The sequence below is a fragment of the Caretta caretta genome, chromosome 20 (assembly GCF_965140235.1).
Source record: "Caretta caretta isolate rCarCar2 chromosome 20, rCarCar1.hap1, whole genome shotgun sequence".
Lineage (NCBI taxonomy): Eukaryota > Metazoa > Chordata > Testudines > Cheloniidae > Caretta > Caretta caretta.
Genome location: NC_134225.1, coordinates 2,468,978 through 2,495,958, shown reverse-complemented (window position 1 = coordinate 2,495,958; position 26,981 = coordinate 2,468,978). Strand labels below are relative to the sequence as shown.

The 26,981-nt window shown below is 62.3% G+C and overlaps 1 protein-coding gene and 1 non-coding gene across 8 annotated transcripts; one reads left to right on the top strand and one right to left on the bottom strand.

The window, feature by feature from the left end:
- Positions 1-4,320: 4,320 nt before the first annotated feature.
- On the bottom strand, positions 4,321-4,402 carry TRNAS-CGA (transfer RNA serine (anticodon CGA)). The gene has a single exon. It is a non-coding gene; the product is annotated as a tRNA-Ser (tRNA).
- A 1,162-nt stretch (positions 4,403-5,564) lies between these two features.
- SMARCC2 (SWI/SNF related BAF chromatin remodeling complex subunit C2) lies at positions 5,565-26,231 on the top strand. Of its 7 annotated transcripts, none has more exons than XM_048832031.2 (29): positions 5,565-5,709; positions 9,306-9,425; positions 9,807-9,892; positions 10,624-10,705; positions 10,805-10,897; positions 11,066-11,135; positions 11,976-12,045; positions 12,431-12,506; positions 12,835-12,966; positions 14,287-14,402; positions 14,593-14,717; positions 15,120-15,179; positions 15,512-15,549; positions 16,029-16,159; positions 16,241-16,312; positions 16,970-17,083; positions 17,348-17,501; positions 17,842-17,934; positions 18,510-18,626; positions 18,720-18,782; positions 18,871-19,129; positions 19,623-19,784; positions 20,720-20,784; positions 21,090-21,219; positions 21,629-21,789; positions 22,206-22,340; positions 22,927-23,287; positions 24,952-25,383; positions 25,742-26,231. In XM_048832031.2, the coding sequence occupies exons 1-29, from the start codon at positions 5,599-5,601 to the stop codon at positions 25,810-25,812; spliced, it is 3,699 nt and encodes a 1,232-aa protein (XP_048687988.2). In that variant the 5' UTR covers positions 5,565-5,598; the 3' UTR covers positions 25,813-26,231. The 7 variants fall into 7 exon arrangements, with proteins under 7 accessions (XP_048687988.2, XP_048687986.2, XP_048687987.2 ...); XM_048832029.2 differs by having other exon boundaries at positions 19,623-19,970; XM_048832030.2 differs by having other exon boundaries at positions 18,507-18,626.
- Positions 26,232-26,981: the final 750 nt, after the last annotated feature.

The window sequence follows — 26,981 nt, the reverse complement described above, 5'->3', positions numbered from 1 at the left end:
ATTTTCCTTGGTTTTAATTTGTCCAAAGCGGCCCCGAGCTGCTGAAAATGGCCTAGCGGAAAGGGTGGCGGGGGGCCAGGACACCAGCCTGTGAAGCTTGTGCTCGGAGCTATGGGGGCAGGTTGGGCGCCCGACTCCATGGGCTGCTGAGAGCTCTTTGAACTGGGCAGGGTGGGGAGACACCACCCCAGCCCACACCGTGACCCAGACCCTGCTTTCCAACAGGCCCTGTCCGGGGGGCTCTATGAGCCACCCACAAATAAAATACATTGGGGGTGATGGGAGTGACCCCAGAGTCCTTATATTCGAATGCATTGGCTGACGTCTTCCGCTGCCCCCTACTGGGGGCATAAACCATGCGAACCTCTGCTTCTCCGGGGAGATTCTCCCTGAGCTCAGGGGCCAGGTGCTGCGCCTGCGAGGGGCACGGTGGGGTGAGCCACGGTGTGGCCCTGCAGCCCGTGACGCTGAACTGGGTCAGAGCTGACGGCAGGTCGCCCCCGGGAGCGGGGAGCGGTGCGGCAGCCGGGGGGAGATTCAAACCCCTGTGGCCGGCGGGATCCCCACCCCGCACCCTGCCATCGCCCTGTTTGAACGCTGATTGGGCGGAGAATCCAAAGCGGGAGCTGGTTGGCTCTTGGGGGGCAGGGGCGGTGTCTGTGCTCTGGGCCTGTACAGCGCCTAGCACATCAGGCTCCTGGGTGTCTCCCGGTAGCGTCTAGAAGCCCCAGTCAATGAGTGAGGCGGAGCAGCTGCCCCACCCAACGTCCCACCCCCCAGCCAAGTGCAACTGGAGCCTCGCCCCATTGGGCTGCCTTAGGGGGCCCTCTGCTGGCAGGATGGCGCTGCCAGGCTACCGCCCCCAGTTTGCCGTGGGTCCCAGTGACAGCCCGGGTTGGGCAGCTGTGACTGAGGTGGCTCCATGCCCAGGAGCCACGTACACGTGGGAAGGGGCCCTGCCTGGCCTGACAGCCGGCACAGACAGTGGGGGATAGGGAGGGGGGATTGCTCACTTTTTACTGATGGGGAAGCTGATGCCTGGAGAGACGAAGGACCAGCCCTTCCCACGAGTCCAGGTGCTGGGGGCCAGGGCTGAAAAGCGGCCCCCAGCTGCGGGTGCCGAGCACTTGGGAAACCGGCTCAAAGCAGCTGGTCCCACAGGCGTCTTTGCCCAAGCTTGGACGTGAAGCCAGCCAGGGCTCTACCCGCAAGGCCCCCGCAGCAGACACAAGATCTGGCCTGCAGGGAAAAGGCCCATTAACCTCAGGATCTCTGGGGGTGGAGGGAGGTTTCCCGATTCATGCGTCAGGATTTCAGCCAATCTCAGCTAGGGGGTCAGAGGAGACCAGCGTCACCCCACGTCTGCACCTGAGAACGGGACGACGCCTTCGCTTGAAATTCAGCATGAGCGTAAGGGCTGAGGCCGCCTCCGTGAGGGGAAAGTTCAACCTGTTCTGGGCGTGACTGCAGCACCACTGAGCCCCAGCTACGGACCTGGACCCGACCGCGCTCGACGCTGCACGACGATCTAAGCGTCAGGCACGAGCCCTCAGCCGGATGCAGACGGATGGTCGGGGCAGCCCAGGGGACCACTGGGCCAGCCCCGGTCAGCAGACTGGGCGAGGGCCCAGCACGGCAGCTGCCTGCCCGCTGTCAAGGGTCCCTAGGCGTCCTGGCAAAGCTGGTTTTAAACGGGACTGGAAGGAGGCAGCTTTGTGGGTGTGCGTGGGGGGCTCCTCCCGTCCCCAGCTCGTGCAGACGCGACTTCCGTTCCGTTCCGCAAGCTCTGGGAGGACGGTCTGGTGGCTGAGCTCAAGGCCAGGATGGGACCGCGGGAGATCCGGGTTCACGTGCCTGACCCTGCCGCAGCCTGGCTGCCAGTGCCCTCCTCTCTGCCCAGGAGGCTAGAATGGTTGTCTTTGTGTTCTGTGTCCGCACGGCGCTGGGCCGTGGTTGGCCATGCCGGTGGCTCCTGCCCACTGTTGTAAGACCCCGAATGATTTGTGTTTCAGTGGCACCTGGGAGTGCCGTCACGGCCCAGGACCCCCCGCGCTAGGCGCTGGACAAACACACCAGAACGACGGCCCAGGCCCCAGCGTGCTGCCCAGCTAAGCACTGGACGAAAGATAACCGCTGGAACCAACTGGGGGGGAACCAAGGAACGAGACACGATTTCTTGCCATGAGCTGAGTTTTGCTGTCCCCCTGCACTTCCAGGCCAGCCTTGCTGCCGAAGATGGCACAGACCCTGGAAGGGGGAGGGAGATGGCTCTGTGCTAGATAGAAACCAGCCCCCAGATCGGGGATGGGCCCCGGGCCGCAATCCACAAACCCATTACGTAGCATTGCCCCCTTCGGCTCCTTCCCCAGAGTCCTGGGACCCGCCGACCAGTGTCAGGTCTGGGTCACGTCGGGTGGAGAAACCATCGGCTCAGGTCGGCTGGGCTCTCCCGCTCCTGGCCATGGGGTCAGCGCAGCGGCGGCCACGTGCCCCCTCCTGCAGGCAACTCGGCTTTGGGGTTGGGTCAGAAAATGACTTGACCCACTCGGGCCCAGGCCGGACCTAAAACATAGGCCCCAGCAGACCTCAAATGCTTCCTCCTCCTGCCAGCAAGCCGAGGGGGGCTTTTATTTTGAACGCATTCGCCACGCTGCTTGGACTTGTCCTGGGGCCAGTAACGTCTTGTTTCGGGTGAGGCTGATAAGAGGCAGCCAAAATGAACAATCGGTGGCCCCAGTATTGAGTATGAAGTTTATAGAGATTAGCCACTGAGCCAGCCAAGTCCTTACGCGGACATGGTCAGCAGGCAGGGTGGCCTGGCCTCCCTTTGCAGACCCTTCTGGCTGCCCTCTGCCTGAGTTTGTGTTTTTCACGGTAATTTTCACAATATTATTTTGGGTGGGATTTGATTTTTGCACTTGCTAATGAAACCCGCCGGCCTCTTTTATCTCCTGCCAAGGGTGCTGCCTGCAAGCAGGGGCTAGAGCCAGGAGCAAAGCGAGATTGTCACTTCACAGAAAGTGGATTGAATCTGTTCTGGGTTTGCACTGAGTGGACAGGGTGGGCTCGGCACAAGATGCAGTGGGTCCCGCTCCCGTTTGGTGGGGGGCAGCCCAGGCTCTGCCCCATGCTGAGGAGGCCGGAGAACAGAGCCCCCCTTTAATAACAGGCTAGAGAGCTGAGCTGCTCTGGGGGAGGTTCCCCAGCCTCCTAGCTATGTGCACGGTACGGGTGGGAGTCACTGTTTACACTGGTGCGACATTTCGAGCCCCGTGGTTTGCACGGATCTGGTCGTACCGGCGTAGCTGTGTCGTGGCAAACCGACTCCAGCAAAGACAAACCCTAATTCTCTGCCCCCCATCCCCCAAATTTTCCCAGGGCTTTTAATCTGTAGATTCAGTCCAGCTCTCTGCCCGCCGCGGCCTGTATCTGTTGGTCTGCTGAGCCGAAAAGTCACAGCTCAGAACAAGGGGCGCAAATATCCCCTGGCTGGGCACTGGCACCCAGAGCCCCAGGGATGTGGGGCAGGGCTGGGGTTCTAGTCAAAGGATCAGGAGAAGAACTGGGGGAGTGGGGGGTGGGGAGCGGGGCTGGCTGGGTTTTGGCTAGTGACCGGTCCCCTTCCCTGCCCTGAAATAGCCCCGCAGCCTGGCAACTCCAAACTGGGTGGGGGTGAAGGTTCCCAGAGAAAAGAGCCCATAAATAAGCTGCACCCCCCTGCCCCACAAAGAGGGGATTGCTTCCCCACTTCTGGGGAGCCCCACCCTCCGCCAGCCCCCTCTCCCTGCAAAGCATATTCAGCATTCTAGCAAACCCCCTACAAATTCAGAGATCTCCCCACCCGCCCTGCGCTACACTCAGCAAATCAAGATGTGCTCCCTCCGGACCCAGTTCTGCAACTGCCCCCCTCAAAAAATTGCACGTCCCCCCCCGCCAGCCATGCCCCCCACCCCAGCAAATAGTACAGCTGTGCACCCCTCAGGACGAGCTCTGCAGCCCCAGATCACCTCACCCCCACACAGCCAGATGTATCCCTGCCCTCCTCTGGGACCCCCCCATCCAGACGTGCCCCCCAACTCTGCAACGCCCGCATCCAGATGTACCCCCACAATCAGCTCGGCAGCCTCCTACCCAGACCAGATGTGCCCCCCCAGCTCTGCAGCCCCCCATCTTCCAGTAAATGCAGACAGCCCCCCCCCTTTGCAGCCCTCCCTGTGTGTACGGGTAAAGCTGTCGCTCCCGGGCCCCTCCCCGCTGCCAAAGGGGTTTATTAAAAGGGAGGTGAACGTTCAGGCCCCCCCACCCACAAAAACGCGGCGCCGTCACGAACAGGATTCGAACCTGTGCGGGGAAACCCCATTGGATTTCGAGTCCAACGCCTTAACCACTCGGCCACCGTGACACCCGGCCGGGCCTGCGCCGAGCGCCGACTAGAGAGGCCGCGCGGCGGGGGGAGCGACTGAGCCCGGCCCCCCCCGGGCCGCTGCAGCCCCTCCCCCACCCCAGCACCCCAGGGGACCCCTCCCCCACCCCGCAGCGCCTGCCCCGCCCCTCCCGGCCGCGACCTTGCCCAGTGAGCCCCCCCCACGGCCCTTCTGCCCCCGTCCCTCACCCCCCGGGACCTCCCTTGTCCCCTCTGCCCCCCAGCTCCCCAAAGCCCCCCCGTCCCCCACAGAACCTCCCCCGTCCCCCCCACAGAACCTCCCGTCCCCTGAGACCCACATAGCCGCCTCTGCCCCATAGCTCCCCATACCCCATAGCACCAGCGATCCCCATGCCCCCCTCTGCCCCATACCCCCCTTCCCTGGGACCCACATCGCCCCCCCCCAGAGCCCCACAGAACCTCCCCCGTCCCTTGTGCCCCCCACAGCCCGTCCCCTGGGACCCAGACAGCCGCCTCTGCCCCATAACTCCCCATACCCCCCTCTGCCCCATACCCCCCTCCCCTGGGACCCACATCGCCCCTCCCCCCTGCCCCACAGAACCTCCCCCGTCCCCTGTTCCCCTCACAGCCCCGTCCCCTGGGACCCACACAGCCGCCTCTGCCCCATAGCTCCCCAGACGCCCCTCTGCCCCAAAGCCCCCTGCCCTGGGACCCACATCGCCCCTCCCCCGAGCCCCATAGCACCAGCGATCCCCATACCCCCCTCTGCCCCACACCCCCCTGCCCTGGGACCCACATCGCCCCTCCCCCGAGCCCCATAGCACCAGCGATCCCCATACCCCCCTCTGCCCCACACCCCCCTGCCCTGGGACCCACATCGCCCCTCCCCCGAGCCCCATAGCACCAGCGATCCCCATACCCCCCTCTGCCCCACACCCCCCTGCCCTGGGACCCACATCGCCCCTCCCCCGAGCCCCATAGCACCAGCGATCCCCATACCCCCCTCTGCCCCACACCCCCCTCCCCTGGGACCCACATCGCCCCTCCCCCGTGCCCCACAGAACCTCCCCCGTCCCCTGGGACCCACTCAGCCGCCTCTGCCCCGTAGCTCCCCGGGCGCCCCCCGGGACCCACATCGCCCCCCCGGCGGGGCCCGGCCCGGCGGGCGGGCGGGCGGGCGGCGGCCGGCAGGGGGCGCTGCGCGCGGCGGGAAGATGGCGGTGCGGAAGAAGGACGGCGGCCCCAACGTCAAGTACTACGAGGCCGCGGACACCGTGAGCCAGTTCGACAGCGCGCGGCTCTGGCTGGGCAAGAACTACAAGAAGGTACCGGCCCCCCCCGGGCCCCCCCCGGCCCCGGCCGCCGCCCCTCCCCCGGCCCCCCGGCCCTTCGGCTCGGCCCCCGCCCCGCCGCCCCCGCCCGTGACCCCCGCCGCCGCCCCCCTCGGCCCCCCCGTGCCTCGCCCCCCCATCCCCTGGGGCCCCGCCCATCGGCCCCCCCGGACAGCCCTTCCCCCCATAGCCCTCCCCCCCCACTGCCGGCCCCTGCACCCCCGCGGTGCCCCCCCATGCCCCACTGACCCCCCCAAATCCCAGGGGCAGCCCCCCCATTGCGCCCTGCTCAGGGCCCACCTCTCGCTGGCCCCCCCTCCCCCGGGCCCCACCGAGGCCTGTCCTCCCCACGGACCCCTGAGCCCCACTGGCCGCCGTCAGCCCCCCAGATCCCATTGAATCCCCCCCTGCACCCTGTTAACCTCCAAGGGTCTAGTCCCCCCCCCCGCCGTTCCCCCATTCGGTCCCTTCCCCCCCTCACCCATCGCAGCCCCCTCTCTCTCGCTGCTCGGGTCCCCCGTCCTGGCCCTACCTCCCCCTCGTCCACCCCCTTCAGCCCCACTGACCCCTCCCTCACCTCCTACCCCCATCCCAGCCCCTCCATTTAATCCCCCCCCCCCCGCCCCAGCGCCGCAGGGGCCTTGCAAGCGTTTGGGGGCTGCTCTGATTCGCACAGAGACCATCCTCTTCGTGAAGGGGGTTTGTTCCCCACCCAACCGCATCTGCCCTGGGAAGGGGCTCCGGGTCCCCCTTAACCTCCTGCCCTGTCCCCTGCTCTTAGGGGCACAACAGATGCTCTTTCATTCAACGCCCCCCTGGTCCCTCCCCCGTGTGCTGAGGTTCCCGCCAGGCTTCCCACAATGAAATGCTCCGTTTCCCGTCCCTGCCGAGGGGGGACCCTGCCCAGCAGCTGTCGACGTCCCGTCTCCCCTCGGATCCGTCCCCATCTTTCGCCCGAGTGCCTCTGCCCGGACAAAGGCCGGCCTGTCTCCCGAGAAGCTGAAAACGGAGCGAAAGTTACCGAGAGAACAGGCCCCCTATGGCTTGGGATCACTTCGTCCCTGGTGAAGCCCCCAGTAACTCTGCCCGGGAGCTGCAGGGGATCCAGGCAGCGAGGAGCCTTCTCCTTGTAGGGGCAGCTTTCGTGTTATGATAAATCAGCCACCTGCTCTCCTGCTGCAGCATAGGGCCCGTGGGCTGGGTCCTGCTGGCCCCACCTGCCTCTTCCAGCCCCCTGTGTCCCACGCTGTCATGCAAACAGCATGGGGCTGCGGTTCCCAGGCTGTTACCTTTGACCTTCTGAGTGTAGCGAGTGGCTGAGTCACCAGACAGCTCCTGGGTCTGGAGTGACAGGCTGTGACCTGACCGCATCGCTCCCTGGGAATTTGCCTTCTCCCACCCCCACAGGGTTGAATTACTGCCAGAAGCTGGGACTGGCCGACAGGATCACGGGCTAATTGCCCTGTTCTGTTCACTCCCTCAAGCACCTGGCACCGGCCGCTGTCAAAAAGTGGATACTGGGCTGAATGGACCTTTCGTCTGCCCCAGTGTGGCCGTTCCTATGTCCTTCGCTCCCCTCCCTAGCTACCTTCAGCTAAAAGCTCCGTTCTCTGAGCTGCGATGAATGTGGCTGTATGCCGGGCCACCCCCTGAATAGCGTCTCTCCTCTCCTGGCTTGTGGAAGGTGCCAACTGGGTGAAATGCCCGTCTCCTCGGGCTTGTCTCACTAGCTACCGCCCCCATGGGGCATTTGCTTTGGGTCACCCCAGAGTTTGAGACAAACGCAGTGTATTGGTATGGATTATTGTGGTAACCCAAACGACAGCAGGGCACTGTCGGGCTGGGTGCGGGACAGACGCGTGGCGAGACAGTCGCTGTCCCGAAGAGCTTACAGTCGTCAGAGGCAGGACAAAGAGCGGGAGGAGAAAGAGGCCCAGAGAAAGGTGAAGTAAAGGCCATTCCGCAGGCCAGGGGCAGAAGCCAATTCCTGTCCACCGGAGCCACTCGTCCTCAGGGAACAAACCTTTGCAGAGTGCTTTGGAGATGGAGGGGCCGATATGATCAGCTTGTTTATTTCATGTGAGTCTGCGTTCCCGTACGGACACGGGGACCATGCACCCGCTGCTGCCTCTGTTAGAAACAGAAATGTGCACAGGCTAACAAAAGTCACCTCCGAGGAGAGGACAGATCACAGTGAGCGACCCCCTCAGGTTCTCCCCATCTGTTGGGGCTGTGCTGCCGGTCCCTGGGAGCAGCGTGGGTGAGGGTTTCATAGGACACCCCTCTTCTCTCTAGGGTTAAGGCCCCTTGTATTTGCCCCAACGTAGTCAAAGGAAGCTGCTGCTGGTCAGGGCTTGAGATGGGATACAGGTCTAGAAGGATGGTAGACCAGTCCAATATAGAGATTAGGGCCCAGGTCCTCAAGGGTATTTAGGTGCCGAACTGAGATGTTAGCAGCCCTGCAAAACCCAACGCATCTGGTTCCTGTAAAACTAGGCAGAGCACAAGCCACCGAGAGAGCAGAAAGAACGGAGCGGTTCTTCCTCGTGCGGGGACGTGATAGACGAATGACGTGATGAATGGGCTAGACTAAGATCAAGTGGATGCCTCTCTCCTCCCTCTCGTGTTTGGACAAGAGGGGGAGGATGGGGGAGTCATCCAGTGAAACCAAAGCATCACATTGGAAAGTGGTGGACGGAAATATTTTTACTCACAAGGCATGATTAGCCTGGGGAACTCCATGCCACAAGGTCTCATGGAGGCCAAGAGCTTAGCAGGTTTTCTTTTCCTGTTCCTCTGGCTATTGAGCACATCCACAGTTCTATTAGTAGGACAAAAGGGGCCACAAACCTTCCTACTGCAAGGATAACCAGTCTTGGACTGGCAGGGGCTGGGAGAAAACATCCCCCACAGCCGTATTCCATGACTGGCCACAAAAAGTTTCTCTCATCTGTTTTCTGGAGCACTTTGTATTGCCGCAGCTGGAGAGGGGATACTGGAGGGACTGGCCTGCTCTGCCAGTGTTCCCAAGAGCTGCCCCTGTTCGTTGCCAATCACGTTAATGGGCTGAGGGAGATCGGTTCTTATGTGCCCGGCAGACTGGTCTCCATTGCAGAAGGGTTGTGCCGGGTGGCCTGGTGGAAGGGGCACTGGACTGTGACTCGGGAGACCTGCACGCTGGCCCTAGCTCTTCCACTGCCTAGCTGTGGGACCTTGGGCAAGTCACTTTCCCTCTCAGGGCCTCGGTTTCCCTTCCTTGCCTTTGTCTATTTCGATTGGGCTTTCTTTGGAGTAGGGGGTGTTGGTTACGATATGTCTGTACAGCACCCAGCAGAACAGGGCCTGGTTGGGGTCTCTAGGCACTAGGGAATGGCAAATAAAATACAAATGCAGGCTGCCAGCTGCGAGAAAGGAGACAGACAACCTGAGCACCGGGCACAGCTTTGCCTGGCTCAATGTCACTGACCTGCCTCCTTCTTCTAAGGGAACAGCCTGTGTGTCCAGGCCAGCCAGGAGTCGGGGAGTCAGGACTCCTGGGGCCTGTTCTGCGTGTTACAGCCCCGCTCCGTCCTCTCTCGCTCTTCCCACAGTACATCCAGGCGGAGCCTCCTACCAACAAGTCCCTCTCCAGCCTGGTGGTGCAGCTGCTGCAGTTCCAGGAGGAGGTTTTCGGCAAACATGTCAGCAATGCGCCGCTCACCAAGCTGCCGGTGAGTGTCGTGACCCATGCGGGACGGAGGGGGACGGCCCTTAACGGAGCAACCCGTCCGCTCGCACGCCCAGAGGGGAGCTGCCTGGGCAAGAGACAGCCTGGCACGCGGGTTGGTGATGGGGCATTTCTGCGGGTGAAATCCACGCCAGCCGAGACCGTGCTCCACCCGACGCAGGTCCCAGGGAGATGCTGCCTGTCCTGTTACCCAGTGGGAGGTGCTGGGATGGGGGCTGGATTGTCAGGGTGCCTTGGAAGTGCCACCCGTGGCTCTGAGACAGACAGCTTGTGCCCTTTAACCCCTTGCCGGCTGCCCGCCGGCCGTCGTCTTCCCCATCAGCTCAGCCTCTCTCCCGTCCTCCCCGCCCCCCTTCTGTTGCAGATAAAATGCTTCTTGGATTTCAAAGCGGGAGGCTCCCTGTGCCACATCCTCGCCGCAGCCTATAAATTCAAGAGCGACCAAGGATGGTGAGATGCCCTCTTCCCCTCCCGATCGTCTCACGGCTCGCCCGGGGCAGGGGGCGGGCAGGTCCCCCCAGGCTCCCTGCGCGCAAGTAGATGCACCTTGCTGGGCCAGTGGTGCCCATGGCTCTCGAATCTGCATTACGGACCTTCAAGGACCGTAGAGGGGCCAGACTTCGTTCCTGTAAACCTGGGGGTCAAACCAGTCTGGGCGGTGTCTATGGGAGGGGGTGCAGCTCTTGGCTCCCAGCCCCGATCCTGGCGGGGGGGCATGGATTTGGGGAGGGGATTCAGTAACGAGCTGTGGTGCATGGTTCCCCCCCCCGGGGCAGACTGAAGGAATGAGTCTCCACGGAGGGGGCGGTTTGGCTGGACGGCCCCTAGCAGTGGGGTGGGGACCCAACATGCTGCAGTGAGGTGGGCAAGTACCCAGTCCAGTGCTCACTTCCAAGCACCCGTCGCCACACTAAGCAGGTGCCAGGCCGTGCACGCAGGCAAGGGCTCCCACCTCAAGTCAGAGGAAGGATCCTGAGGATCCAGCGCCAGTGAGCAGTGCCCTGCCCCCTCCCAGGGAGCGAAGAGCCCTTTTATGGCACCGCCATGTGGCTTGGGCTCAGGTGTTGGATCTAGGCAGGGTGCCCTCTCCCCGCCCCGGGCCAAGGCAGGGTTGGAAGGGTGGCTGATCCAGGAGGCGTGAGCTGTGGCTTTCATGAGAGTCGCTCTTTTCTTCCAATAAGGCGGCGTTTCGATTTCCAGAATCCTTCGCGGATGGATCGCAACGTGGAGATGTTCATGACCATCGAGAAATCCTTGGTGCAGGTAACCGGCCTGGTCACCCCCTTCCCCTCCATTTGAGTCGCTCCTTGTCCCCCAGCCCCGCCTGGCACTCACTGCTCTTCTTCCCTCTTCCTCCTGCAGAACAACTGCCTGGCCCGGCCTAACATCTTCCTGCACCAGGAGATCGAACCCAAACTGCTGGGCAAGCTGAAGGACATTATCAAGCGGCACCAGGTAGGTGGGAGCCCACGGGGCTAGTTCCGTGCCAGGCGGAGGCTGGCACGTCGTGGGCGCTCCTGCGTCATCTGCCCAGGGATGGGCGTCTCCCGTCGCCGGGGTGCTGGAAGCGCCAAGCCAGGCCCAGCTCCGTGCCTCTGACGTGCTCCTTTGATCTTCTTGCAGGGGACGGTCACCGAGGATCGGAACAATGCCTCCCATGTCGTCTTCCCGGTCCCCGGCAACCTGGAGGAGGGTGAGGCGGCAGCTTGTGCGACCAGGCTGGGGGAGTCTGGGTCTAATTTAGCTCCCAAAGGCTCCCATTGGCTTCTTTGGGGCCTGGCTCGGGCCGTGTGGATGTCAGAGGGGCTCCGTCTGCAGGGGGGCAGCTGCCTGACTCTGGGGCACAAAGCAGGGTCAGACCCACTGCCAGGCTGCATGCAGGGAACGGGGCCCTACGGGGATTTGCTCTTGGGAGGGAAACGACCTAGAGACCTGGAGGAAGAGGGCTGGCGATGAACCGCGAAGCCAGGAGCTTGCGCTAGCAAGGGGAGAGCAGCTGGGCTGATACGATGAGCGGGAGCAGATGGTTCTTTAATGGCAGCTCTCTCCCCTCAGTGTTGGCACTGAACTACGTGCCCTAGCGGGGTGCCAGGGGGTCTGTGCTGCTGGAGACGCCATCTCCCGGAGGAGACGACAGACGCGGGCTGACCTTGCCTGGTCACTGAGGAGCCGAGGTGTAGGGTCTGGCTGGGCAATTCAGTTTTGCCTCCGTGAATTGCCCCGGCACTTTCCATTGGCTACAGGACCCTGCTTTTCACTTCCTGTCCTAAAGAGTGCCTGGTGCTGCTGCCCGGAGCTGGTGGTGGTGGGGAAGGTGGTTGCCGCGTCTATAACCCTTGCCCCCGCGGGCTGGCGGACAGGCGTCTCTAGACGAAAGAGAGAAGGCCGAAGTCTTAGAATGATTATACAGGAGTTGGTAGCATCCAGGAGGCGTTGATTTGGTGCTGGAGCTGCGCCCCTGGGCTGCCTCTGGGACCCCAGAGGTCCCCCTGTCTCTCACCCCGCCACTCACTCCCCTCTGTGTCTCTCATAGAAGAGTGGGTTCGACCTGTCATGAAGAGAGACAAGCAGGTCCTTCTGCACTGGGGCTACTTCCCGGACAGGTGAGTGGGAGACGAAGGGGAGTGGGCCCCAGGCCTTGCAGTGCTGGGTGCACCTTCAAGAGACCCTGTCAGCCTGGCTGCAGCCCCGGGATGCAGAACTGGGTTCACACGTTCTCGTTCATTTCAAGTGCTTCAATCTTTGTGTGGCCCCCTTCCTCCCCTCTGCGGTTGGGCAGAGGAGCCCCCATAGGTGCGTCCTGCACCGCGTCTCCCACAGGGCAAAGGGCTGATCAGCTGCCCTGCGCCATAATGCCAGGGCCACCGTGGGGAGCTGCATGTGAACCCCTCCAGCGCTTGGGGCAGGCCTGCCAAGGGGATCTGCATGGGATGGGGTGGGGAGACTCAGCCTCCTCCACGCCCACTCTCTATGTTCCTTCCCCCACAGCTACGACACCTGGATCCCTGCGAGTGAAATCGAAGCTTCTGTCGAGGACGCGCCAACCCCGGAGAAGCCCCGGAAGGTAATGGGGCTCCCTTTGCTGGGACTTGTGTAAACCAAACTGGGGCTGGCTCGTGGCTGGGCTCGGGGGGCCAGTGGGCTCTGGGCCTTGACCCTGGCTTCTCACTTTGTTGACATCAGCGGATCCCTGTACGCACCTGTGCTCTTAGTGTGTTCAAGCTGGGGGTCTTAATCGCCCCCTCCCCCAAATGCATGGGATCTCCACCACGCTTTTGGGGGGGTTCGTTCTGTTCCCCATGGCACCATTCGGTGCTGAGGGGAACGATCCTTCCCTTCCCCCTCCCCCATGTCACTCACCCTCGGGAGCCGGGCCCTTCCCGCCCCTGCAGGTCCACGCCAAGTGGATCCTCGATACGGACACCTTCAACGAGTGGATGAACGAGGAAGACTACGAGGTGACCGACGAGAAGAGCCCCGTCTCCCGCAGGAAGAAAATCTCCGCCAAGACGCTCACTGATGAAGTAAGATCTTAGCTGGGTTCTGTTCCCAGCTCTGGGAGGGGAGAGATGGCTAGTGCAGAGGCTCTCAACCTTTTTGGAGGACTCTCCCCCTTTCAGAGTCTGATTTGTCTTGCGGACCCCAAGTTTTGCCTTCCTTAAAGATGACTTGCTTACAAAATCAGGCAAAAGAACTATGAAAGTGTCACAGCTGCACTGTTACTGAACAATGGCTGACTCAGTTTTGCCATTTAATTCTAAAATACATCGACTGGGATCTAAACACTGTACTGGCATTTCAGTGTACGGTACCCGGAGCAGTATCAACAGGTCATTGTATGAAATGGACTTCGCTGGGGCTTTTTATGTCACCTGTTGTAAAACTAGGCAAATATCTAGATGAGTTGACGTGCCCCCGGAAGACCTCTGTGTATCCCTGGGGGCACATGGACCCCGGGCTGAGAACCACTGCCCTAATGGCAAGAGTAGACAAGTGGATGTCAGGACTCCTGGGTTCTATTCCTGTCACTGAGTCAGTATGTGGACTAGGACATCTCCCCAATATACGTTCTAATAGGCCTGAATGTCAGTGTACATGTCTAGGAACAAAGAGTGCCGGGTAATGCGATCCCGGGATGCGTGAATGGGATCTCGAGTAGGAACAGAGAGGTTCTTTTCCCTCTGTATCTGGCAGTGGTGCGGCCGCTGCTGGAATCCCATGTCCAGTTCTGGGGTCCACCATTCAAGAAGGGGCCCTATGGGGATTTGCTCTTGGGAGGGAAACGACCTAGAGACCTGGAGGAAAAGGGCTGGCGATGAACCGATGAACCAAAATTGCGGAGGGTTCCGAGAAAAGCCACCGGAATGGTTTAAAGGGTTAGAAAACCTGCCTTGTAGTGAGGGACCCAAGGAGCTCGATCTATTTAGCTGAACAAAGAGATGACTTGATCCCGGTCTGTACGTACCTGCATGGGGAAGAACTATCAGATAACGGGCTTGTCGGTCGAGCCGAGAGAGGTCTCACGCGATCCGATGACTGGAAGGTGGAGCTAGCCAGTTCTGCCTGGAAATAAGGCACTAGGTGATCACAGTGATCCCTTCTGGCCTTGGAATCTATGAATTGCTCCAGTCTGTGCCTCAGTTTCTCCCCCTGTGGGAGAGAGGCAGCCGCTGCCTGTATCCCGGGGCACGTGCTAGGCTTTGCAAGCCATTGGGGGCCCTAGGGTGTGGTACCCCTTTGCAAAGCCAAGCGAGGGGAAATACATGGGCGGGGAAAGGGTAGATGGAACCAGGCCGTTCTCTGGCCTGAGCGGCGTGCGGATGAGCTTGTCTGTCTCCCGCCAGGTGAACAGCCCCGACTCGGACCGGCGCGACAAGAAGGGCGGGAACTACAAAAAGAGAAAGCGCTCGCCCTCACCATCCCCGACCCCAGAGGCCAAGAAGAAGAACGCCAAGAAAGGGTGAGAATCCTCGGGGATTCTGCTGGGGAAGGGGCGGAGGGGGGCAGAGCCTCTCCCCATGGTTGTTGGTTCGGCAGGCAGCGCCCACCCCAGAGCTGGTGAGCGTGGGGCGGCCTGCACTGCAGCACGCTGTCCGGTGCCCGCTGCAGCTGTCGGCAACGGGGCGTGTTGGGTTTCTCCTCCCCTGCAGCCCGTCGACCCCGTACACCAAGTCCAAGCGCGGGCACCGCGAGGAAGAGCAGGAGGACCTGACGAAGGACATGGACGAGCCCTCCCCTGTCCCCAACGTGGAGGAGGTCACGCTGCCCAAAACAGGTCTGGGCAGCGGCCCCGCACGGAGCCCGAGAGCGCTCCCGGGGGGAGAGGCTGGGAGCTTCCCCATAAGGCTCGTGCTCCTGCCTCGCCCCTTACAGTGCCCCATCTGGGTGGAGGATGGGACTGGGGTAAATGAGAGCGCCCCGCATAGCCCCCATTCCCACCCTGCACCCCACAGCGCCCCCTGCTGGCATAAGCTGAGGCTGGAATAGCCAGGACCCACAGCCAGGGCTCCTGTGTCATGATGTGTAGCGCCCCCTGCTGGGAGAGGCTGGGACTGGAATAGCCAGGAGCGTTTTCTGGCTGGGCCCAGGGCAAGGTGCTGTGCTGGGGAGGGTGGGCAGAGTCTCCTCGAGATCAGGGGGGCTCCCAGTAAAGCCTTTCCCCTTCTCCCTGGTACAGTGAACACCAAGAAGGACTCGGAGTCTGCGCCCGTGAAGGGGGGCACCATGACTGACCTGGGTAAGGACCTCCTGAGCATCCTCACCTCTATTAGCAAGGAGACATGGCCCCGGCCACTTCCGTCTGAAGCCCCTGGCGGATGCCCTGCAGTGAGCACAGAGGGACGCTGCCAGGCACTGGCGGTCTTGCTCCTGCCAATCCGGGGCAAAGTCTCGTTCCCTACCCCGAGGGGTTACGGTGGCAGGCAGAATGAGCTCCATGCTGCAGCCTGGCTGTCTCTGTCCCCGGCTGGGCGCCGTAGAAGGGAGGCCAGTGGTCCAGGGTGGGTGCGTTTCTTTCCTCCGCTTGGCCCGGGCTCCTCAGATTGCTGTTTTGTCTCCCTTCCCTTCCAGATGAGCAGGAGGATGAGAGCATGGAGACCGCCGGAAAGGTGAGACTGACTGGAAGGGGCAGCAGCTTCTCCCTGTCCGCTGCCCTGTTCTCACCACAGCCTCTGCCCTCCTCCATCCCGGCCAAGGTTGGCCCTGGCATACGCCGCAGCACCTGTCCCCTCCTCCACTTTCAAACACCCCTGCTTCCCCTTCGAAACACTCCTCACCCCCAGCCACCTCCCAGGGGACGTTGCTGGACTCGCCTGCTCCCCAGCGGTGGCACCTGGAGCTCTCCAGGTCCCTGCTGGGGCACCTGGGTCGCAAGGCACCCCGCAGGGCTCTGGGGCTCTCCAAGTGAGAGCCCCGGTTTGGCTGAGTCTCCGAAGTCCCTTTGCCGGTGCCCTGCTGGGTGAGAGCTCTGCTCCCGGAGCCCGAGGACCGCGCTGGGCTAGCCCTGGTGGAGTTGCTGCGGGGGCGGCCGGGCAGGGGTGAGCGTGTGGGGCGCCCCTCCCGCCCACCTGCAGCTGTCTGGTTCCAGGATGAGGAGGAAAACAGTGCAGGGAACAAAGCGGAGCAGGCCAAGAACCCCGACCTGCACGAGGACAATGTGACGGAGCAGACGCACCACATTATCATCCCCAGCTACGCCGCCTGGTTCGACTACAACAGGTACCGGGGGGGGCCTCTCCCCGCCACCCCCTGTTCTGAGAGCTGTGGCTCTAACTCCCCTGCCCTGTGCTTCTCCCGCAGCGTCCACGCCATCGAGCGCAGAGCCCTGCCCGAGTTCTTCAACGGCAAGAACAAATCCAAGACCCCCGAAATGTAAGGCTGCTCCCCCCGCCCCATCCGTTAGCCCCCCTGCGTCGGTGCTTGGTGCGTGGCACAATGCCGAGGGGTGGTCTGTTGCAGGGAGAGGGGAGTAGCTCGAGGCCAGGGGTGGGTTTGATTTCTGGGGCTGTGGAAGCTAGGGGCTGAGCGTGCTGGGCGAGCCGGCACCGGATGGAGCATTGCATGCTGGGATCTGCAATCCCCATAGGCCCCGGAGCCCTGTGAAAGCTGCAGGCATTGGTGCTTTCCAGGCAGCTGGTGTGAAACTTACGAGCCTGCTGTAGAAACTGGTGGGTGGGGAGAGAACTGGGAGTCAGGACTTGCTTCTGTTCCTGGCTCTTGGAGCAGAGCATGGCCGAGTGGTTAGAGCTGCGGGGGGCGGGGCTAAGGACCCAGGACTCCTGGGTTCTATTCTGTGTCACTAACTCGCTGTGTGACCTTGGTTGAATCACGTTGCCTTTGTGCCTCAGTTTCCCCCTCTGTTGAGTGGGGGGGGGGAATAGTGCTACTGACCAATCGCGTGAGTTTGAGACGAGGTACCCCCCCCCCCGCCAGCGTGAAATCTGTTACTGAGCCCTATGGGTTCTGAATGAAGAATAATGCTGGGGCTCCAACCCGCCCCGGCTTGTGCTAACCCTCCCCTCTCCCTAGATACCTGGCTTATCGCAACTTCATGATCGACACCTACCGGCTGAACCCCCAGGAGTACCTGACCTCGACTGCCTGCCGCCGGAACCTGGCTGGGGACGTCTGCGCCATCATGCGGTGGGTTGGGCAGCAGAGTGACCCCCCAGGCCAGGGTGGGGACTAGCACACACCAGGGCTGAGGCATGTTGGTGGGGGGAGCGAGCTGGCCCTGGATCGAGCTCTGGTCTCCGGGCCTGTCTGCCCGGCCCAGCCCCCTTCACACAGAGGAGAGAGGCCTAGACAAAGTTCTGCTTGCAAGACATCCATCTCTCCCACCAGGGCCATGCAGCCGGGGGCTGATCCATGGTGCTGGGGCCGGGTCTAACCTGCTGCTCTCTGCAGGGTCCACGCCTTCCTGGAGCAGTGGGGGCTGATCAACTACCAGGTGGATGCGGAGAGCCGGCCAACCCCTATGGGACCCCCCCCTACATCGCACTTCCACGTCCTGGCCGACACCCCCTCGGGGCTGGTGCCGCTGCAGCCCAAGACACCGCAGGTAGGGCAAGAGAGCGAACGGGGTGAAATCAGCCTGGCTGGGGGTCTGGGCACCCTGCCCCTGGAATCTCTCCCCCTGTTGGAGGGGGTGGCTTATCCCTTCCTGCCTTTCCCCCCCACTTCGGTGTCAGGGAGCCCCGTGTGCTGACCCCGTCAGGTCTGGTTCTGCGGCTTTGCTGTGCTCTGCTAAGGGCCTGCAGCCGGCTGGCCCCTCTGCGCATGGGTGGGAGCGCCTCCCACTGGGGCAGGAGAGCACTGATCCGTGGGATATGCTTCGCCCCTCCGTCCCTGTCTGAGCTGGGGAGCGGGCACGCGCGCTGCAATCTTGTCTGTCCCCCCAGGGTCGCCAGAGTGACAGTGACACAAAGGCTGGGCGCAAGAGCAAGGAAATCGAGGACCTGGTCCCGGAGGCGGTGAAAGCGAAGCCCGAGCTGGTAGGTGGGCCCCTGGCAAACGTCCCCGCAGCCGGTTCTGGGGGGAGATGGCGAGTGGCCCCGTGCGGGTGCTGGCAGGAGCACAGCAGCAGGGGGCACGTGGATTCCTCACCATGTCCTGGAGAGCTGCGGAACTCCCCACCGCAGGAGGCTGCGGAGTTCGACTGCGGCTGAGTGTGGCGGGGAGGGTGGGAATCATCAGGCTTCAGGGGCTGAGCTGAATTTCTGCCCCTGGACAGCCCAGCAGGGGAAAGCGGAGAGGGATATTAGCCTCTTTCTCCAAAGCATTGGGCTGCTGCTGGGGCAGGATTGTAAACTGGAGTGGGTGAGGCTTGGGTGACGGGACCTTCCAATGCCTGGAGCTGGAACCCCGATCAGGGCCCACAGCGCCCGGCTTAGAGCAAACCCTAAGCCACTGCCCCTGACCCTGGGAACGGCAGCAGTACGGGGCAGAGTCAGGGAGCCTTGGCCCATGGGCTGAGCCTCGGGAGTCAGCTGCCAGGCGAGAGTGGGGCCAAGAGGCCGGCATAGGAGGGCTAGCAGTGGCTCACCGCCCCCTCTCCTCCCCGCAGCAGACCTCGGCCTCCCAGCAGATGCTCAGCTTCCCCGACAAGGGCAAGGAGAAGCCGACAGACCTGCAGAACTTCGGCCTGCGCACGGACATGTACACCAAAAAGAACGTCCCGTCCAAGGTAGGCGCGGGCAGCGGGCGGCTCCCGGCCCCCCCCACGCCCCCCGGGGCCTGGCGTCGCCCGCTCTGACCCCGCCGTCTCCTCTCCCCGCAGAGCAAAGCCGCCGCCAGCGCCACCCGGGAGTGGACGGAGCAGGAGACGCTGCTGCTGCTGGAGGTGAGAGGGGAGGGCGCTTGGCGGGTCCCCCTGGTGCTGGGCTGGCGTTGGCCAAGCCACCCCTCTGGCTCCCTGTCTCCCCCTGCAGGCCCTGGAGATGTACAAGGACGACTGGAACAAGGTGTCGGAGCACGTGGGCAGCCGCACCCAGGACGAGTGTATCCTCCACTTCCTGCGCCTGCCCATCGAGGACCCCTACCTGGAGGACTCGGAGGCATCGCTCGGGCCCCTGGCCTACCAGCCCATCCCCTTCAGCCAGTCGGGCAACCCCGTCATGAGCACTGTGGCCTTCCTGGCTTCCGTTGTGGACCCCCGCGTGGCCTCCGCGGCAGCCAAGTCAGCTCTCGGTAACGTCCCGTCCCCGCTCTGCGGGTAAAGCAACTGGCCCGGCCTGCGGGTCAGTCCCAACCACGCTGGCTTAGCCAGGCGACGTGACCGAGTCCCGGGCAGTCTGATCACACGGGAGCCTTGGAGCCACCCTCTCGGACCCATGCCCGGCGGGTTCACCAGCTTGCGCCCAGCAGAGCTGTCCTCTGCCCCCGAGGGCCCAGTCTCTTGCTCCTGGGGGTGCTGCAGCAGCTGCCCCAGTCCCAAGGAGACGCTGGTGGGGCAGGGGGAACATCCACGGGCTTAGAATAGCGTCCAGTCCATTAACCTAGCACCCAACCCACCAGGCAGGGCATGTCTCCCTTACCCGGCCCATACCCTCCTAGCCTTTCCAGATGCTCCCGTCCCTGGAGACCCCAGGGCACAGGGGGAATGGAAGGAGGGCAGTGCCCATCCAGTGGGACAATGGCAGGGGTGCGCTCCAGTGAGCTGACCTGGGGCTGTGGTCGGCAGAGGAGTTCTCCAAGATGAAGGAAGAGGTGCCCACGGCGCTGGTGGAAGCTCACGTCCGCAAGGTGGAGGAGGCGGCCAAGGTTACGGGCAAGGCCGACCCGGCCTTCGGGCTGGAGAGCAGCGGGATCGCGGGGACCACGTCTGATGAGCCGGAGAGAATAGGTGAGGGGGGCGAGCGAGGCTCCTTCCGCGCCTTGGCCCGTGAGGCGCCCGCCATCTCGCCCCCGTCGGACGCTGCTCCGGGCGCGGCGAGTAGGAAGGGTAGTGAGCGAAGAGGGGAGGAGCCACAGGAGACCAGAGCTGGCCTGGCCTCCGGTCTGGAGCTCACCCTCAATCGGCTGGCTCAGGGTAAGGGACCCCGTCGTCACCACCCCTCCCCCCCCATGTGCACGCGAGAACCCCAGCGGGACCCAATGGCGGGGTCAGGACCCGGCCGTGGGGCCTTTCCCCTCTAGGGGGGCGCCAGCTCCAATCTGCCCCCGGGATGAGGGACTGGCTGGCACCGGGGATGGGAACATGGGGCCTTTCCCTTCTAGGGGGTGCCGGCTCCGATCTGGCTACCGGGCATGGGGACAAGCTGGCTCCAGGCAGTCAGGGAGTGGGCTACGGGGCCTTTTCCCTCTTGGCAAACCTGGCCCAGGATGGGGAGTGGCTGGAAGCATCTCCGTCTGTGCACCGTTCTGGGTACGTCTCCACTGCAAGGAAGGCCTGTGTCAGCAAGTCGACTGACTCCGGCTTGCGTGCTGGGGCTCCAAGCAGCCATGGAGACTTTCCCCCGCGGGCCGGAGCTTGGTCTGTGAGCCCCATCCCCTTGCTGGGTTTGGGAGCCCGAGACGAGCCCGCGCTGCTGGTTTTAGCCCCGGCGTGAGCCCAGCTGAGACTTGCTGCCGTGTAGTGCGGGTCTCAGTCCAACAGCACCACCAAATCCGCCCCGGCCTGAAGGCACGCCGGAGCTGTGCGCCATCACCCCAGGCGGCCCCATGCCCTTCCGCGCATCCCCTCCCCCTCCATTGTTGTGCCTGTCATTGCTGGGGGGCGGGGGGAGCCCTGCGTTCACGCTCTGACCTGGCCATCTCTGTCCGCCCCCCACACCCTAGAGGAGAGCGGCGCTGACGAGACGCGGGCCGAAACTCAGCCGGCGGAAGAGAAGAAGGAGCTGAAGGTACAGAGGGAGGGGAGGAGAAGTGTGACCCCACCCTGCACCTTTGCGGGGGAGCGGAGCTGCGGGGGGAGAGTGGATGGGGCAGAGTGAATCACTGGGGTCACAGATTTTCCCCCCCACACACACACCCTTCATGCCCAGTGGCCTCTCCATACAGGGCTGGTCCTGTCTGGCCTTGGGGGGGCTCTGCCTGCAGCGGGGTGGCTGTGCCCAGGAGGGCTGGGGCAGGGGGGAGCTCTTGTTCCGTCAGGGCAGATCGGAGGGCGCTTTTTGCATCAGTCCCGTCCCTCCCCTTGTCCGTCCAGGAGCCCCGGGAAGGAGCCGCAGAGGAGGAAGTGAAGGAGAAACTGGGCGAAGCACCCAAGAAAGAGGAGGAGAAAGGCAAAGAGGGCGACAGCGAGAAGGAGGCGGAGAAGGGTGACGGGGACAGCACGGGTGAGTGCCGCACGGCCGGGAAGAGCAGGAGGCGAAGGCACCAGCTGGGGGCCGAGTCCAGTCTCGCGGGGGGATGGGTCCTGCCCAGGTAGCAGGAGTACCAGCGGGGCAGGGGGCTGCGAGTTGGGATGGAGGGGCACCGGCAGAGCTCTGGGGTGGGGGGAGCCCAGGACTGGGGTAGCAGGGGCTGCGAGTCGGGGTGGAGGAGAGCCGGGGGAGCGGAGTTTGCATGTGGCCGCTGTGGCAGTGAGGTGGGTTTTCCCCCTTTCCTCCCCCCATCTCAGTGGTGCCAGCCCCTTCCCCCGTTTTCCCCAGGGCCAAACCTACATTTCCCTTCCCCTCCCCCAAGCGGGCCTATCCCCACTTGCCGGCCCTCGTTCCCCAGCCATCTCTCTCCCCTTGTCCCCAGCCGAGAAGGAGAAGGAGTCCAAGGAGGGCCAGGAGGAGGGATCCAAGGACCTGGCGGAGGCAGAGAGTGACAGGAAGACCAAGGTGGAGCGAGACATCGGCGAAGGGAACCTGTCCACCGCGGCTGCTGCCGCCCTGGCTGCTGCTGCTGTGAAGGCCAAGGTGAGGGGCCAGGACCAGCCACGCCCCTGCTCTGATCTCAGCGCCCCCTGGACAGGGCTGAGCTGGACCCCATTTCTATAACCACTAGACCCCACTCCCCTTCCAGAGCCAGGCGAGAACCCAGGAGTCTTGGTTCCTAGCCCCCACTGCTCTAACCCGCAAGACCCCTTCCCTTCCCCTCCCCTCGGCGGGATAGAACCCAGGAGTCTTGGCTCCCAGCCCCTGCTGCTCTAACCAGTAGCTCCCCCTCTGAATCCCGGGGGGTGGATGAGCACCAGGAAAGCACCCAGGCTCCCCCCGGTCCATGGCTCGGAAATGCCCCATAGTCGTTCCTCTGCTGCCCTAGTGGAGGTTCTGAGCTGTGTCGTACCACAGCCCTAACCCGCCCCGTCCGTCCCCTCCTCTGCCCTGCGCAGCACCTGGCCGCAGTGGAGGAGCGTAAGATCAAGTCCCTGGTGGCCCTGCTGGTGGAGACCCAGATGAAGAAGCTGGAGATCAAGCTGCGACACTTTGAGGAGCTGGAGACCATCATGGACCGGGAGCGCGAGGCAGTGAGTGCGGCCCTGGAGTGCACGGATCGCTCTAGCTCCCTCCACCCCACACAGAACGAGCTTCACCTAGCGCTAAGATGTAGCCACCTCTGGGGTGGGGCATCACAGCTGTTTATACAGGATCACTCACCCACCGCTGAAATGCAGCCGCATCTGGGGTGGGATGTGGCAGCTGTTTAACCAGTCACACATCTGCGTGGCATGACACTTTAGGTTAGGAAGTGAAGAAAGAATCCGTGTCGAAGGGACTTTTAGTGGAGGTCCTAGCAGATGGGGCTTGAGGGAGGGATCTGACTCTGTCAACTGCAGTACAAGCCTCTGCCTATGCCCTGGTGATGGCCAAAGCGACTCCAGAGTCTGGGGTGGAGCCCCCGGCCAGCCTGATCCAACCTGGGGCCTGGTGATCATGGAAGTGGGGGGCAAGAGAGTGGGGCTGGGGTGGGGGGGAGAGCCTGGATTGGGCAGAGTCAAGGGGGAGATCCAGATGACAGAAGGATCCATGCAGGGCATGCAGCCAAGGGGGGTGGCCAGGGTGGCTGCCCGGGGCAGTGCCACGCTCAGTGACCGGCTGGTGCCCTCTCTGCAGCTGGAGTACCAGAGGCAGCAGCTCCTGGCGGACCGACAGGCCTTCCACATGGAGCAGCTGAAGTACGCCGAGATGCGCGCCCGGCAGCAGCATTTCCAGCAGATGCAGCAGCAGCAGCAGCAGCCGCCGGCGCCGCCCCTCCCGCCCGGCTCCCAGCCCATCCCGTCCTCCGGGGCTCCCTTAGCACCAGCCGCCCACTCCATGCCCGTGGCCCAGGCCCCGGGGGCGCCGACCGCGGCCAGCCTGGTGGCCCAGCCCAGCCTGGCTCAAACGGAACAGATCGGCCAGGCGGTGCCGGCCGTGCCGGGGGCTCAGCACACCGGACCGGCTCAGCAGGGACAGACCCCTGCCGGCTCTCACGGTAAGTGGCCTCCCAGGCTGGCAGCCAGCCAGAAACCGGGGCCTGTGGGACCACCGGGTCCCCTTTGACCGTCTGACTCAGGGTCCTTCTCACCCTGCTCTGCTAGTGCCAAGCAGCCCCTTCAGACTTCGCACTCACCCAGCCAGTAGCTTGTGAAGGCACACGCGGCGTTACAGCTCTCACAGCAAATCCCCCCAGCCCAGAAATGTATCGTCCACCGGGTCAGTATCCGCTCACTGCTTAGTCAAAGGACAGCGGCCACGCGCCTGCCTTGTAACCTTAGCAGATTCCCCAAGCGCTTTAGACGAAGACAAAACGTTACAATAAGTCGATTAACTACAGAAAGGTCGACTTGAAGTGATTTGTCAGCGCTAGGCCCGGAGGTGGGAGTTGGTTACATAAGAAATAATGGGTAAAATCGCAATCTAAATCCTGAACTTTATCCGACCAGGCAAGATCTGAATCAAGCTGCTTTTCTCGCCCCACTGGGTGCTGGGAGCAGGTCACAGTTCTTAACACACAGGCTGAATTCCCGGCTCTGCCTGGGACCAGCCCCCCCAGTTCGAAACCTCTTCTTCCAAACATTCTCGCCTTCAGCGCAGGGAGGGAGGAGAGAGGTGGACTCACGATGCCACGGTCCCTTATTTTATACACTCAGTTCACATGCTGGGAAGATGCTGGCTCAGAGATGGCCTCAAGCATCCCTGTTTCATCACTTCCTCCTCCGTGGTCCCTGGGGTGTGGCATCTGAGCAGTTGTCTCTTGTTAAATTGTAAATCTCTTGTTTCCAATCCCTTGCTCGTCAGTGGCTGCTGATGGTCACTTAACACCCGACTGGGTGTGGGCCACCTGCCTTGTTGCCACTGGGGAACCAGCTGTGGGCATCTCCCAGACCCACAGTGTATTTCAGTAACAACTAGGGAGCGAAATCTCGTAACTCCCTGTACAATGGGGATGTACCTACCGTGAGAACAAGGAGATTCAGCAAGCCCTGACTTTTCAAGGGATACCTTACAAGGCATCCTGTGTATGAAATATCACAGTGGTTCTCAAACTGTGGGTTGGGACCCTGTTGTAATGGGGGCACCGGGGCTGATTTAGACTTGGTGGGGCCCAGGGCTGAAGCCCTGGTATCGGGACTCAGGTTACAGGCCTCCTGCCTGGGGCTGAAGCTCAGGGGGTGAGGCTTGGGCTTTCCACACCCACACATGGACGCGTGCCAGAACTCGGGCAGGCTCAGGCGTCGGTCCCCCTCCTGGGGGCGTGCAGTAATGTTTGTTGTCAGAAGGGGGTTGCAGTGAAGTATGAGAACCCCTATACCACAACCATAGAGCAGTGGTGAATACGGGGGTACAGGTGCTATTTTGAGGTACAGGATGTTACCCCTGAGGCTTGGGGGTGCCAGCCCCAAAGGGTCGGTGCTAGGAGATGGCGGGCACTTCCTACTGACCCTAAGCCTCCCGCCCACCCCACCTTCCAGCAAGAGAGCCAGGAGTGATCCCTGACTTATGCCCAGCCCCGTAAGGGATCGGACGATGAATCTGCCTTGGGGGGGTGGTGCCAGCCATGGAAGAGGATTGTAAAGGGCCAGGACTGCACTAGGCCCCCCCATAACCCTTTGCCATGTGTAACACGGTGTCGCTGGTTTCTGTCACTTTCTCCAGCCCAGCCTCCGTTCCCCGGCCAGCAGCCCTCCTCTCAGATGCTCCCCGGGACGGTTGGAGTGAGCACTCATCCTGGCGTGCCCGGTAATCTCCCGGCAGCTCTGCCTTTCGGAATGCCTCCATCCATCCCATTTAGCATGGCTAGTAACGTAGCAGACTCCATCAGTATTAACCTCCCCGCTAACACGCCCGCTCATCCACTGCATGGCAACCTCCCGTGCGGCATGCTGGCCGGGGGCGCCCTGGCCCCGCCTAACCTGCCCGTCACCGTGTCTAGCGCGATCCACCCTAGCATGCTGACGACCAACGGACCGCCGCTCACCGTGCCCACCTTGCCTCATGTCTCGGGACTGGCCTCGGCAGCTGCCCAAAGCCCAGCCATTGTGGCAGCCATGCAGGGCAGTCTCCTTCCAAACGCCGCCCTGGCACCAGGTGAGACTCCGCAGCAGGGCAGGGGGGGGGCTAAGGCGCCGAGCGATGCCACTGTCTGCCCCCGCCTGGGCTCAGGCCTTGGCTGTTCGGTGGCTCCCTCCGCAGGGTCGGGGGGCGCTGTGGGCGGGGAAGCCTGCCTGGCCTCTTCCCAGCTCTGTGCCCGTGAATACCTGCAGCACCCGTTGGAATTGAGGGGGAGCTGCAGGCGCTGCTGCCCGCCGAGGGAGATGAGGACCCCTGGCTATTCACCTCCATCCCCTCCTTGTGACGTGGGCCAGGTGCAGGCTGGAGGGCTGTGGTGCCCCCCTCCCCGCTATCCAAAGTTGGGGCACTGCAACCTGTCAATTCTCTCCTGCAGACCAGGGCCCCCCTCTGCAGACGGATCCCATCGCACCCAGCACGGCCACCCCGGTCCCGCCCATGCAGTGAGGCTGCTCCGCCCACCGCCTGGAGGTGCCACCCGACAGGACAGAACCCTTCGCAACCTGTAAAACCTGCCTGGGATTGTTGGGGAGGGGGGAGGAGGGTGGGGATTTCATTGGTTTAAAAAAACACATTGATCACGGGGTTAAAAAGGAATCGCCCATGTTCAGCCCCCAGTCCTGCTGTGTCTGTCTGTCCTGCCCCTCGCCACCACCCCTGGGCTTTTTTGTATCTGATCGTCCCAAGACTTTTATTTAAAGGCGCTGAGAACCACCTCTGAAAGTGCCGAGGGGCCTGCTGGGGTGGAGGTGATGGCTATTTATGGAAGGCTCTGAATTTACCTGGTTCCTGGGCATTGAATGCTCTCCTGTCTCCTCTCTCCTTTTTTTTTTTTAATAATAAAAATAAAATAAAAATTTCAAGTTTCCCGGGGTGGGAAGAAGCAGCATCGTGTGGGGGATCTGTCTGCCCAGAACAGGGAGGGATGGATGGAGTTCCCTGTCCCATCCGTGCAATGTCCCTTTGGGGCATGTGGCTCATGGTGTCCCTGTTTGCTGGGTGTGCGGAAAGCAGGATTCACCCTCCAGGCTCCTACCCCCCTTTCCCAAAGCAAACGTGACTGCAGGGGACGATTCCCCTGGAGTTGGAGGTCATGGGAGGGACCCACTTGTGCTCAGTGACCTTTCTACTGTGGTGACTTCTTGGTTGTTAATTCTTCCTGAGCCTTTTATCCCATTGGATCCTAGTTCTTTGGACTTGGGGTGTCTTGGTGAGCCTAAAACAGCGTAACCATCGGGAGGGCTGGGAGAGAACCTAAATATCCCCTGTTCTGCCCTCTACCACTGAGCTGACAGAAACAACGAGGAGTCCGGTGGCATCTTAAAGACTAACAGATTTATTTGGGCATAAGCTTTTGTGGATAAAAAAACCCCTTCTTCGGATGCATGGAGTGAAAATTAGAGATACAGGCGTAAAAATACTGACACATGAAGCGAAGGGAGTGACCTTACAAATGGAGAACGAGTGTTGACAAGGCCAATTCGTTCAGGGTGGATGTGGTCCACTCCCAATAATTGACGGGATGTCAACACCATGAGAGGGAAAGTTGCTTTTGTAGTGAGCTGGCCACTCCCAGTCCCTATTCAAGCCCAAATTAATGGTGTTAAGTTTACAAA